At 35.7% G+C, this 13,273-nt stretch overlaps 1 protein-coding gene across 1 annotated transcript; it reads left to right on the top strand.

Moving 5' to 3' along the window:
- Nucleotides 1–9,094: 9,094 nt before the first annotated feature.
- On the top strand, nucleotides 9,095–10,027 carry LOC104999598 (olfactory receptor 4C16-like). The gene has a single exon (XM_010855159.1). The coding sequence runs from the start codon at nucleotides 9,095–9,097 to the stop codon at nucleotides 10,025–10,027; it is 933 nt and encodes a 310-aa protein (XP_010853461.1).
- Nucleotides 10,028–13,273: the final 3,246 nt, after the last annotated feature.

Here is a 13,273-nt window from a genome sequence, read left to right on the forward strand (position 1 = left end):
CATGTGAATTCACAAATGTCCCCATTTAGTCAAACAAGTACTGATAAATAAAAATAAAGCCAGAGGCATTATACTTATTCAATTCAAAATACATTAGCAAGCTACAGTAATTAAAGAAATATGATACTGGCATAAACACAAGTATATAGACCAATGGCACAGAATGGGGACCCCAAAAGTCCAAGCATAAACTATAAGCAGCTCTTTGACAATGAAGTTAAGAATCTACAGTGGGAAAAGGAGAGTATCTTCTAGAAAAACATTGTGAAACTGGATAACAAACTATATCAGATGAAATAAATTGTACCCTTGTGCTATTCCATACACAAAATCAATTCAGAATGGATTAAATACTTCAGTATTGTAACTGGAAGAAAAAAAAAAATCCTTGAAGAAAACAAAGGTAAAAATCTTCATGACACAAAAGAAAAAGCAGCAAAATCAAAGTTAGACGAGTGAGATAACTTCACAAAACACAACAAAGCAACCCGTAAACATGGTGAAAAAAAAAAAAAAAAAATGTAGAATGAATGGGATAAACTATTTGCAAGGCCACACTACAATAAATGTACCAGAAACCTTACAACTAAACAACAAAGAATTAACAATATGACTCATAAATGAACAAAGGACTTGAATAGACATTTTTCCAAGGAAGACATAAACATTGTCAACTGGTACATGAATATGCAACATCACTAATTATCAGGGAAATTCAATCAAAACCCCCAGTGAGATATCACCTCACACCAATGAAAATGGGCTTATCAAAATAATCAAGCTAACAAATGTTGGAACATATGTGGAGAAATCAGAACCTTGTGTGAACTGCTGGGAGCAATTTAAAATAACACAACACCTAGGAAACACAAAATGGCAGTTCCTCAAAATACTGAAAAACATAATTACCATAAGGTTCAACTTTCCACTTCTGAGTCTATGTCTTCAAATGTATTAATATCAGGAATGTAAAGAAATATCTGTACACCCATCTTTATTGTAGCATTGTTCACAACAGCCAAGACATGAAAACAACCTGTTTATCAAAAGAAGAAATGATAACAAAAATGTGACATATATACATAATGGACTATTAAATAATCTTTAAAAATAAGAAAATTCTTCCATATGCAACAACTTTGATGAACCTGGAGGACATTAAGCCAAGTGAAATAAGCCAGATATAGAAGGACAAATTCCTCATCACAATAGCCAAACTGATAGAAACAGACAATAGACTGGTGGTTGCCAAAGACAAGGGCAAAGTTTTAATTATGCAAGATGAGTAAGTTCCAGAGACAGTGCAAATCATTGTGACTATAGTTAATAAACTGTGTGGTGTAACTTCAAGATTGTTAAGAGGGTGTGTCTCATGTTGTGTTATTACAATAAAAATTGTATAAAATAAATAAACACCCTTAAAAATTATCTTCCTCAAAAAATAAAGTACCAAAATATAAAATGATATACAGATGACAAGTTACAAAAGACAATCAGTGCTAAATGCCATTAAAGAATTGAAACTAAAACAACAATAAGATGCCACTTATACACCAATAATAAGTCAAATCTAAAATGCTGACAACATTAACCACTCACAAGGATGCAGAGCAACAGGAACTCTTATGCACTACCTAATGGGATACCCATGAAAGACACTTTTGTGTCATTTTACACAACTAACCTAATCTTCCTACAAAACCCAACAATCACATATGGTATTTACCCAAAGGAGCTGACAATTTATGTCTATGCAACAACCTGCACACAAATATTTATTGCAGCTTTAACTCATATTTACCAATGATAAACCAAGATATTCTTCAGTATATGAAAAGGTGAATAAACTGTGCAATATCCACAATATTGGAATCAATCAAGATAGTCTTCAATATGTGAAAAGGTGAATAAACTGTGAAATATCCACAAGGGAATGTTTTTGAACACAAAATCCCACTATCTAGCCATGAAAAGACACAAAGTAACTTTAAATGCATAATACTCAAATAAAAGAAACTAATCTGAAAAGGTTACTTACTATGTGATTCCAGCTATGTAAAATTCTGTAAAAGACATTAAAAAAGAGAGAGAGAGAGAAAATACAGTGATCACTGGTTGGCAGGGGTTGGAGAGAGGGAAGAGTTAATCTAAATAATAAAACAGCCAGATATTTTTACCAGTAAAAGAGATTTATTCAGGAACAGGGATGAGTAACTGATGAATCACATATAAATCTGGTAAAGCAAAGGAGAGGAAATTCTCTTTTCATGAAGAGGAAGTTAGGAGAAGCTGTTATAAACAAAAAGTCCACTGGAGGAAACTGGGAGCTTGAACTACAGTGACTTTCTTTACCTGAGTTGTCACAGTCTCTTGTGGCCAACTTATTGTCAGTCAAAAAGAAACTTTCTTTCTTCTGATGATGACAGGAGTTTCATACTTGTCTGAGTTGCAAGTGCATCTCTTTCAGCTGGGATCCTTACTGACTGAATGTGCCTGAGACCTCCCCCTTTTGATTTACTGACACCATTTTAATGAGGTTTCCCTTCATTAGCTTTCACAAGCAAGATGAGTAGGCAGAACACAGAGATTATTTAAGGCACTGAAAGTACTGTACTATTCTGTAATAATGTGCTCCCCTTATGGCTCAGCTGATAAAGAATCTGTCTGCAATGCGGGAGACCAGGGTTTGATCCCTGGGTTGGGAAGATCCCCTGGAGAAGGGAATGGCTTACAACTCCAGTATTCTGGCCTGGAAAATTCCATGGACTCCATGGTCCATGGGTTCGCAGTCAGACACGACTGAGCAACTTCACTGTAATAATAAATACTTGTCATTTTATGTAGATCAAAACCCATAAAATGTACTACACTAACAGTGGGACCAAACATACCCCATGGAATTTGGTTTATTATGATGTGTCAGTCTTGTGTCAGGTTCAATGATTCCAAGAAATGTACTAGAAATTCCAGTCTAATTCAGGATGTTAATAGAGGGGAAGATTGTATGTGTGAGGAGTGGAAAGGTGGATGGTATGGAGAATCTCTGTATTTTCTACTCAAACTTGCTATGAACCTAAAATGGTACATAAAAAGAGAAAGTATATTTTTAAAAGTTATGTTTACACCAAAAATTAAAAAATAAGATGTTAAGGTGAACCTCATTAAAATTATATTTATGGACAATGAAAGTACTAGCTACAGACTGAGAAGTGTTATTTATAAAAACACACATCTGACAAAATGATTCATATCCAACATGTACAAAGAACACTGAAGTCCAACAACAAGAAAATAAGAAATCTAATTTTTTTTTTAATGGGCATTGATCTGAACAGATATCTCACCAAAAAAGATGTACTGATGGAAAACAAGTATGCAAAAAGATTCTCAACATCATATGTTATTAGGGAATTGCAAATAAAATGATGAAATACTACAAGCACACTTTATAAATTGACTGCATTAAAAACACTAACAGTATCAAATTTTGGTGAAGATGTTGAGAACATGAGAAAAATCATTCACTACAGTGGGAATGCAAAATGGTACAGTCACTCTGAAGATAGTTTGGCCCTTTCTTACAAAGCTAAACATAGATTTACCAAGTGATCCAGGAAGGTATCACCCAAACGACTTAAAAACTTAGATCTGTATGAAACATATACGAGATGTTGTTCAGCAGATGACCGGATAAAGTAAATGTTAAGCCCCCATGCCTTGGAATATTATTCAGTAATAAAGAGAAATGAACTATCAAACCACAAAAATCATGAATAAACCATAAATGCCTATTGCTAAATGAAAGAAACCAATCTGAAAGTCGAGGTACTATATGAATCAAACTGTATTATATAGCACAGAGAAACCCTTGGGTCCAGTAAAATGATTGGTGGTTGGCAGGGGTTAGAAGAAAATAAGAGGGCATAATTAGGAGTACAGAGAATATTTAGGATAGTGAATTATTCTATGATGTTGTAAAGTTGGTTAAACGTCATTATGCTTCTGTGCAACACCAAGAGTGAATGGTAATGTAAATTATGGACTTTAGGTGATAACATAAATTCATAGATTATTTTAAAACATATATAACTTTAATCAAGATATTAATAATAGAGGCTACTGGGGGTGTCACAAAGGAACTCACTGTACTTTTCATTTTTGTTTAAAACTGATCTCTAAAAACATTAGAGTATTGGTTACCTTTAGAGTGAAGCAGTAACAGGTAGGAAGGTAGTCAGGAATAGATTTAATTACTGTTAGCATTTTAATTCTTAAGATGGCTGGGAAGTTTGCAAGTATTTATGATATTATTTAGATAAATATAAAAACAAAAGTATAAAATGGAAAACAGTAAAATAATTTGGACATAGGTAAATTCTACAGATGAATGTTATTATACAATTGATTTATCTCTTAGCTCTGCTTTCATGTTGACTTTCTCCAACTGTTGATGGTCAGAAGTTACAGATCTGTACTAACTCTTTTAGGGACAAAACTGATTTGGGGGCGGGGGGGGGACTTAATACTCCAAACAAAAGTAATGACTCTATCTTATTTGCTGATAGATCCCCAACACAAATATTACAGCCTGGGGTAAATGTTTCTAAACAAGCTAGTGAGAATCATATTCCAAACTTTGTGAAATAATATCACTAAAAGCTTGTATAGTGAAAAATTAAGAAGTTCTATTCATATTTTCTCAGAGGAAATTCAAGATTCAGTTATTCAAGAAAGAAAATACTCTTGTCAGGTATAAACGATTAGAGCCTACTAAAGAAGTTTTTACATCTTTTTTTTTTAATTAAACACAGTTAACAATGTACAATATTGTATGTTCACTTCAGTCGCTCAGTCGTGTCTGACTCTGTGACCCCATGAACCGCAGCATGCCAGGCTTCCCTGTACATGACCAACTCCCAGAGTCCACCCAAACCCATGTCCATTGAGTTGGTGATGCCATCCAACCATCTCATCCTCTGTCATCCTCTTATCCTCTGTTTTCCCCTTCTCCCGTCTTCAATCTTTCCAAGCATCAGGCTCTTTTCCAGTGAGTCAGCTCTTTGCATCAGGTGGCCACAGTATTGGAGTTTCAGCTCCAAGATCAGTCCTTCCAATGAATATTAAGGACTGATCTCCTTTAGGATGGAGTGGATGGATCTCCTTGCAGTCCAAGGGACTCTCAAGAGTCTTATCCAACACCACAGTTCAAAAGCATCAATTCTTCAGTGCTCAGCTTTCTTTATACTCCAACTCTCACATCCATTACAGACACATAACATGGTGATTCACAGGGTTTAAAGATTATACTATTTATAGTTATCATAAAATATTGACTAAATTCCCTATGTAGCAAAATGTATTCTTGTAGCTTATTTATCTTATACATAATAGTTGGTATCTCAGTCCTCTATTTTTTCTTGCCCCTAACTCTTTCCCTCCCCCATTGCTAACCAATAGTTTGTTCTTTACTTTTGTGAGTACATTTCTTTTTTGTTGTATCCATTATTAGCTTGCTTTGTTATTTAGATTCCATATATAAGTAATATCATATAGCATTTGTCTTTCTCTGTATGACTTATTTCACTTAGCATAATATATTTCAGTACCATTCATTCATTGCTGTAAATGACAAAATTTATTCTTTTTTTATGACTGTAGTACCTTGATAGGGAATATCTGGATCCCATATCATAGAACTTATGTTTTCAAGCACCATAGTGGTTTCCCTGGATTGTAGTTACCAACAACAACAACAACAAATTATCAGGGCTTAAAGATTTTGTTTCCTAATGCAGGGGTGGGTAATTAAGGCACTTGTGGGAGCATAGTAGTTTCTTGGTGGCCCACTTTCTCTCCTACCAGTAACATAGTTTCTTATTCCTGTTCTTCACTACTCTGTCTTTTTCCTCTTCTTCCCTGTTTGTTTTTTTTTTTTTTTAGACCAAGGAAAATATAATAACTACAAATCCTTGTTTGATCTGGTTCCTGAGTACAAGGTGGATTAACTTGCTGTTCTTAACAGGCTAATTGGATAAACCTAACATTGAGGTTATTACATCTGGGATGAATTTGACTGAAAAGAAACTTTAGGGAATAAACTCTCTACAATGCTAAAAACTTACATCATTAAGTCTGAAAATAGTCCCTCTGGAAAGCAGAGAGGAACCACTGTTGCTTTGTGTATGTATTTTTTTTTCAGTATTCTTTAAGAAAGTTGGTAACAGAAAAGGACAGGCAGATAATACTAATTCAGAGACTCTGCTAACAGTTAAGTGATAAATTATATTTGTTTTCTTCCTTCTTCTTGGCTATGTAAAATTAGAACATATTTGTCTACCTACTCTACATAATAGATGATCCCTATAAGTTAATAACACTGTGACTTTGTAACCAACATAATGTGAAAACAATGAGGTAAATGTTACCTTTTATGGAGTTATAGGAAATGATCAAGTTAAAAGCTCTTACTGAGCAACTACAGTGTACAAAGCATTGTGTTGGAACTGTGGAGAATGATATTCAAAGAACATGTAGTTTTCCGATATTCTCATTCCAGGAAGAAAGCTAAAGTAAGCCTACATATACTTATTATAAGCAATAAGGTTAATACTATAAGAAAATTATAGATAAAGGCTTTAGAGAGCAAAAGAGTGGATTTCCTTTCTCACAGGAAATATCTGAAGGCTAGCTAGAGGATATTTCTCAGAAATTTGGTTTGAAGTTCCCAGAAGGTTGAAACAGCTAGAAATGGAAGGACACTCCAGGAAAAAAGAAGAGAACAAGGTGAGTTTGGATATTCTACATCTATTTTTCATCTTTGGCTGCTACATTATTTACATTATAGAGATTTCACATGATGTATCTACTACTTTTACATCTCACATTGCATCATGAATACACCCTGATCATATAAAGGCTTTGATATAGTTCACTTGAGAATTATAGTCTCCATATTCTAGGTCATGAAGTATTGTATATTACAAAATAGGTTAAAATCCCCTTTTTCAAGATGCAAGGGGAATCACTGAAATGTACTGATGCCTGAGGACACAGTATTTTTCAAATAAATTAGTGACTAAAGTAGTTTGAATTGTTTGGGACTTAAATGCACAAAAATGGACTTTATGGCTGTAGATGTGAGTGGAGACATTTAATGTCTTTCTGAAACTACTGATTAAATATTTGATGAGGACACATGATTATTAACAAGTTAATGATGATATATGTTTATGATTCTCAAGTTATCTTAAATATACAAGTTCAAATGTGAAAAGAGAGATAAACTTGTCCTGGAAAATAATAGGAAAATACGTTTGACAACATACAAACCCAAAACTATAACACTCAAAGCAGTGACCGATGTCAAGGAATATTGACATGAAATAGACTTTCACATCACTTTATTTCCAATGATTAGCATATTTCCAAGTGTTAAATATGTTATGGTACATCACTCTTTAAAACCAGTGAAGGAAAGGAGGAGCTTATTGTAATGATTAATATATCAAGATTCAATTTACTTATAGTTAAAGATTATGCGAGTTGAAAGAGATTTTTTTTAATATTTGAAAACCCAAATTGAGTAACTTTATTAGATATATTCTGAACAGTTTTTTTTTTTTTTCCAGGAATAAGGGATATTTCATCTCTGTTGAAGAGAAGAAAGTTCACCATGAGAGAGAAAAATATATTGAAAGGAAATCTTGTCCCTAGCTAGTCTGTCATAATCTGCACTTTGGCTGTTCACAACTTTCAAGACATGCATTAAAGTTGGATGGATTGAGGAGAGGAACAATGGAATAAGTAAGTCTTCCAGATGATATTTAAATGCATAACATTTCATTTTCTATTTATACTTGCATATAGTGCCACTTGCCAGCATCATCTTCATAACAAAGAACTAAAGAAAAAAGGTGTTCTTGGAAATGACCCCATGATAATATTTCTTTTAAAATGTGAAAACAGAAATCTTCATCCAAAGAAGGGACATTTTACATTGAATAATTATTTGCCAGGACAAAAACAAACTGAATGAAGAAGTCAGTTGTTATTTATTATGACTCTTTTGGAAAATTACATTACCCTTCCTCTTCTGTTTTCCTGCTTTTCCAGCAATGTGAGATTTTCAGGTACCTGAGACTACAATCTCTACTGGGAATATAACCATGATCAGGTCCTAGACCAACTGCCAGGTGACATCCTCCAATAAAAGAAAACCACCTCAGGTTTAACAAGCTTAGGTAAAAGCTTGAATTTTTAAAACCTAAGCTATTAATTAATAAATTCTCTTTCATTTAGAAATTTAACTTCAGGAAGTCATTTTGAAATGTAACTTCAGGAAATATGAGTGCTTAAAATGTACTTTTCCAAGACTGGAGAATGAAAAAAGAGTAATGGGTATTTTTGAAATATTATCAAATAACAGAGATCATTCACTCTGTTCATCGTATACATCAAGGACTAAATATAAATGTGCTTGGACGTTGCAACAGATTATTTAAAGTAATATGTCTTTTCTCTTTTCAAACTAGGGTATCTAGAAGACAGTTTGTGCTACTTTTAAAATCAATATGTATAATAAAGGAAAAAGTATAAGGGTATGTATGAACAAGATATTCTTTAAGGTGCTAAGGATGATGTATGACTTTCTGTCATAAACCACCATGGGCAGTCAAATATACCCTAAATAATGACTGATGCGCAATACTTGGGATTCTGAATATATTGAATATGGCCAAAAAATGACAAAGGAAATAATAAAATGGAGCCATATATTACATATATTCATAAAACTAATCATAATCATGTCCAGTCTAACAAGGGATTGTATTTAAAGAGTCTTATTAGAAAGTTTAACATTCACAAGTTTATATGAGACTCATAATGACCCTATGAAATGGTCATTACAAATTGAAGAACAAATGTTATTATTAAGAAACAAACATATAATATAAATTATTGTAAAGAATATACCTGATAAGCAAATGTTGTTTTACTTAAAATATTCCATCATATAATATATTGCACCATATATTGATTTATTTTTTTGCAGATAATCCATTTCACATTCATCCCTCATCTCATTCATGAAATCATGAAGCTGAACAATAATGTGACTGAGTTCATTCTACTTGGGTTATCACAGGATCCTGTTAGGAAGAAAATAGTGTTTGTCACTTTCTTGTTTTTATATCTGGGGATGTTACTGGGTAACTTCCTGATTATTTCCACCATCAAGACCAGCAGGACACTTGGGAGTCCAATGTATTTCTTCCTTTTCCACTTATCTTTATCTGATACCTTTCTCTCAACTTCCATAGCCCCTAGAGTGATTGTCGATGCCCTTAGGGAAAAGAGCACAATCTCCTTCAATGAGTGCATGATCCAAGTCTTTGCATCACATTTTTTTGGTTGCCTAGAGATCTTCATCCTTATTCTCATGGCTGTTGACCGCTATGTGGCCATCTGTAAGCCCCTTCGATACATAACCCTCATGAGCCATCGAGTCTGTGGTGTCTTGGTGACTGTGGCCTGGGTAGGGTCTTGCGTTCATTCTTCAGCTCAGATTCTTCTAGCCTTGAGTCTGCCTTTCTGCGGTCCCAATGTGATAGATCACTATTTTTGTGACTTGCAGCCTTTGTTGAAACTTGCCTGTACAGACACTTATGCGACCAACCTACTCTTGGTGTCCAACAGTGGGGCTATCTGTACAGTGAGTTTTGTCATGCTGATGTTCTCCTATGCTATCATCTTGCATTCTCTGAGAAACCACAGTGCTGAAGGGAGGAAGAAAGCCCTATCCACCTGCATCTCCCACATCATCGTGGTCATCTTGTTCTTTGGTCCTTGCATATTTATCTACACACGTCCTGCAACTACCTTCCCCATGGATAAGATGATAGCTGTGTTTTATACAGTTGGAACACCTTTGATCAACCCCCTGACTTACTCACTAAGGAATACAGAAGTGAAAAATGCCATGAGAATGTTATGGGGTAAGAAACTGATCACAGGTGACAAAATATAAATGGAAGATAATATGAAAAATTTTGTATTTTTCTTCAAGTTTAGATTGATCTAGAAGTCCCCAGAAAATATTACCTTTTAATGTCAGTTCAGTTCAGTCACTCAGTTGTATCCAACTCCTTGTGACCACATGAATCCCAGCACACCAGGCCTCCCTGTTCATCAACAACTCCTGGAGTTCAATCAAACTCATGTGCATTGAGTCAGTGATGCCATTCAGCCATCTCATCCTCTGTCATCCCCTTCTCCTCCTGCCTCAATCCCTCCCAGCATCAGAGTCTTTTCCAATAAGACAACTCTTTGCATGAGGTGGCCAAAGTATTGGAGTTTCAGCTTTAGCATCAGTCCTTCCAATGAACACACAGGATTGATCTCCTTTAGGATGGGCTTGTTGGATCTCCTTGCAACCCAAGGGACTCTCAAGAGTCTTCTCCAACACCACAGTTCAAAAGCATCAATTCTTTGGTGCTCAGCTTTCTTTATAGTCCAACTCTCACATCCATACATGACCATTGGAAAAACCATAGCCTTGACTAGACGGACCATTGTTGGCAAAATAATATCTCTACTTTTTAATACGCTATCTAGGTTGGTCATAACTTTCCTTTCAAGGAGTAAGCGTCTTTTAATTTCATGGCTGCAATCACCATCTGCAGTGATTTGGAGCCCCCCCAAAATAAAGTCCTTACTCCTTGGAAGGAAAGTTATGACCAACCTAGATAGCATATTCAAAAGCAGAGACATTACTTTGCCAACAATGGTTCATCTAGTCAAGGCTATGGTTTTTCCTGTGGTCATGTATGGATGTGAGAGTTGGACTGTAAAGAAGGCTGAGCGCTGAAGAATTGATGCTTTTGAACTGCGGTGTTCGAGAAGACTCTTGAGAGTCCCTTGGACTGCAACGAGATCCAACCAGTCCATTTTAAAGGAGATCAGCCCTGGGATTTCTTTGGAAGGAATGATGCTAAGGCTGACACTCCAGTACTTTGGCCACCTCATGCGAAGATTTGACTCATTGGAAAACTCTGATGCTGGGAGGGACTGGGGGCAAGAGGAAAAGGGGACAACAGAGGATGAGATGGCTGGATGGCATCATTGACTCAATGGACATGAGTCTGAGTGAACTCCGAGAGTTGGTGATGGACAGGGAGGCCTGGCGTACTGCGATTCATGGGGTCGCAAAGAGTCGGACATGACTGAGCGACTGATCTGATCTGACCTGATCTGATCTGAAAAATAAGTCTGACACTGTTTCCACTGTTTCCCCATCTATTTCCCATGAAGTGATGGGACCAGATGCTATGCTCTTAGTTTTCTACACGTTGAGCTTTAAGCCAACTTTTTCACTCTCCTCTTTCACTTTCATCATGAGGCTTTTAAGTTCCTCTTCACTTTCTGCCATAAGGGTGGTGTCATCTGCATGTCTGAGGTTATTAATATTTTACCCAGCAATCTTGAATCCAGCTTGTGCTTCTTCCAGCCCAGCATTTTTCATGATGTACTCTGCATATAAGTTAAATAAGCAGGGTGGCAATATACAGCCTTGACATACTCCTTTTCTCATTTCGAACCAGGCTGTTGTTCCATGTCCAGTTCTAACTGTTGCTTCCTGACCTACATATAGGTTTCTCAAGAGGCAGATCAGGTGGTCTGGTATTCCTGTAGTGTTGATATAATCCTATGATACAGAAGTAGTATTCATTTCCTTCAGGAAAGTAAGCACTGTAAATACAAGCAGTGATTATTGTTCAGTCACTTTTATGTAGAGGGTGGCACAGCATCCATATACCGGAATGTAAATTTCATTGCCTAAGGTGTTTTGCACTGCTGTGTCTCTGTATCTCTTGACTGACTTACATAGCACAGTGGTTTTAATATAATGTTTTCCATGCCCTTTTACATTTTGACTTACAGTCTTTACTATGTACAGTTGCACTTAAATACTTATATTCACAGTCTGGCAGGTTTTCCCTCTTTCAATTTGTTCTGTTTATTAGACATTTTGATCACATTTGTCTTATTATAGACCTTCAACTGAGTTTTTCTTCCTGACTCAGCAGAAAGTAACAGATTCAAATAATATAGAATCATAATATTGTAATGGACGGGGTATAATCTAGACAAACTCCCTTCAATTTATTGGTGTTATACTTTCAATTCATACCATGTTTTTATATTGATCTTTATAACAATGACAGGATATGGAGACAAAATTCCACTTCTGAAGTATTTATTAGAATATAGGAAGGCCTTGGCTATTGTATTTATACTTATAGTGATATTCTTTTGGTAAAATATATGTTCCTAATTCATTTCCTTCTGAATTTTGAGTGGTTTAATTTTTCCCATGAATTATATATGTCTTTATATTTTGTTTTGTATTGATGTCTTGTAACTGTAAAATTGATGACCCAAATTAAGTGTGATATATTTACACATTCTAGAAGGAGATAAGCAGCTGATGTAAGTGAACATTAACACATCAGTAGATTAAACAAATAATGAAATAATTGGGAGGATTTTAGCTTTAAAATAGCAGAATGTGCATTATGGATATGAATTATGAATTCCAGTTCAGCAAATCACAGCACTTAACATTTACCCAAAGGACTTGAAAGCTTCAATTCAATTCATTTGCTCAGTTGTGTCTGACTCTTTGCGACCCCGTGAATCACAGCACGCCAGGCCTCCCTATCCATCACCAACTCCCGGAGTTCACCGAGACTCACGCCCATCGAGTCAGTGATGCCATCCAGCCATCTCATCCTCTGTCGTCCCTTTCTCCTCCTGCCCCCAATCCCTCCCAGCATCAGAGTCTTTTCCAATAAGACAACTATTCGCATGAGGTGGCCGAAGTACTGGAGTTTCAGCTTTAGCATCATTCCTTCCAAAGAAATCCCAGGGCTAATCTCCTTCAGAATGGACTGGTTGGATCTCGTTGCAGTCCAAGGGACTCTCAAGAGTCTTCTCCAACACCACAGTCCAAAAACATCAATTCTTCGGTGCTCAGGCTTCTTCACAGTCCAACTCTCACATCTATACATGACCACAGGAAAAACCATAGCCTTGACTAGACGAACCATTGTTGGCAAAGTAATGTCTGTGCTTTTGAATATGCTATCTAGGTTGGTCATAACTTTCCTTCCAAGGAGTAAGCGTCTTTTAATTTCATTACTGCAGTCACCATCTGCAGTGATTTTGGAGCCCCCCAAAATAAGTTGACACTGTTTCCACTGTTTCCCCATCT

Source organism: Bison bison, unplaced genomic scaffold, assembly GCF_000754665.1.
Source record: "Bison bison bison isolate TAMUID 2011002044 unplaced genomic scaffold, Bison_UMD1.0 scf7180017864355, whole genome shotgun sequence".
Taxonomy (NCBI): domain Eukaryota; kingdom Metazoa; phylum Chordata; class Mammalia; order Artiodactyla; family Bovidae; genus Bison; species Bison bison.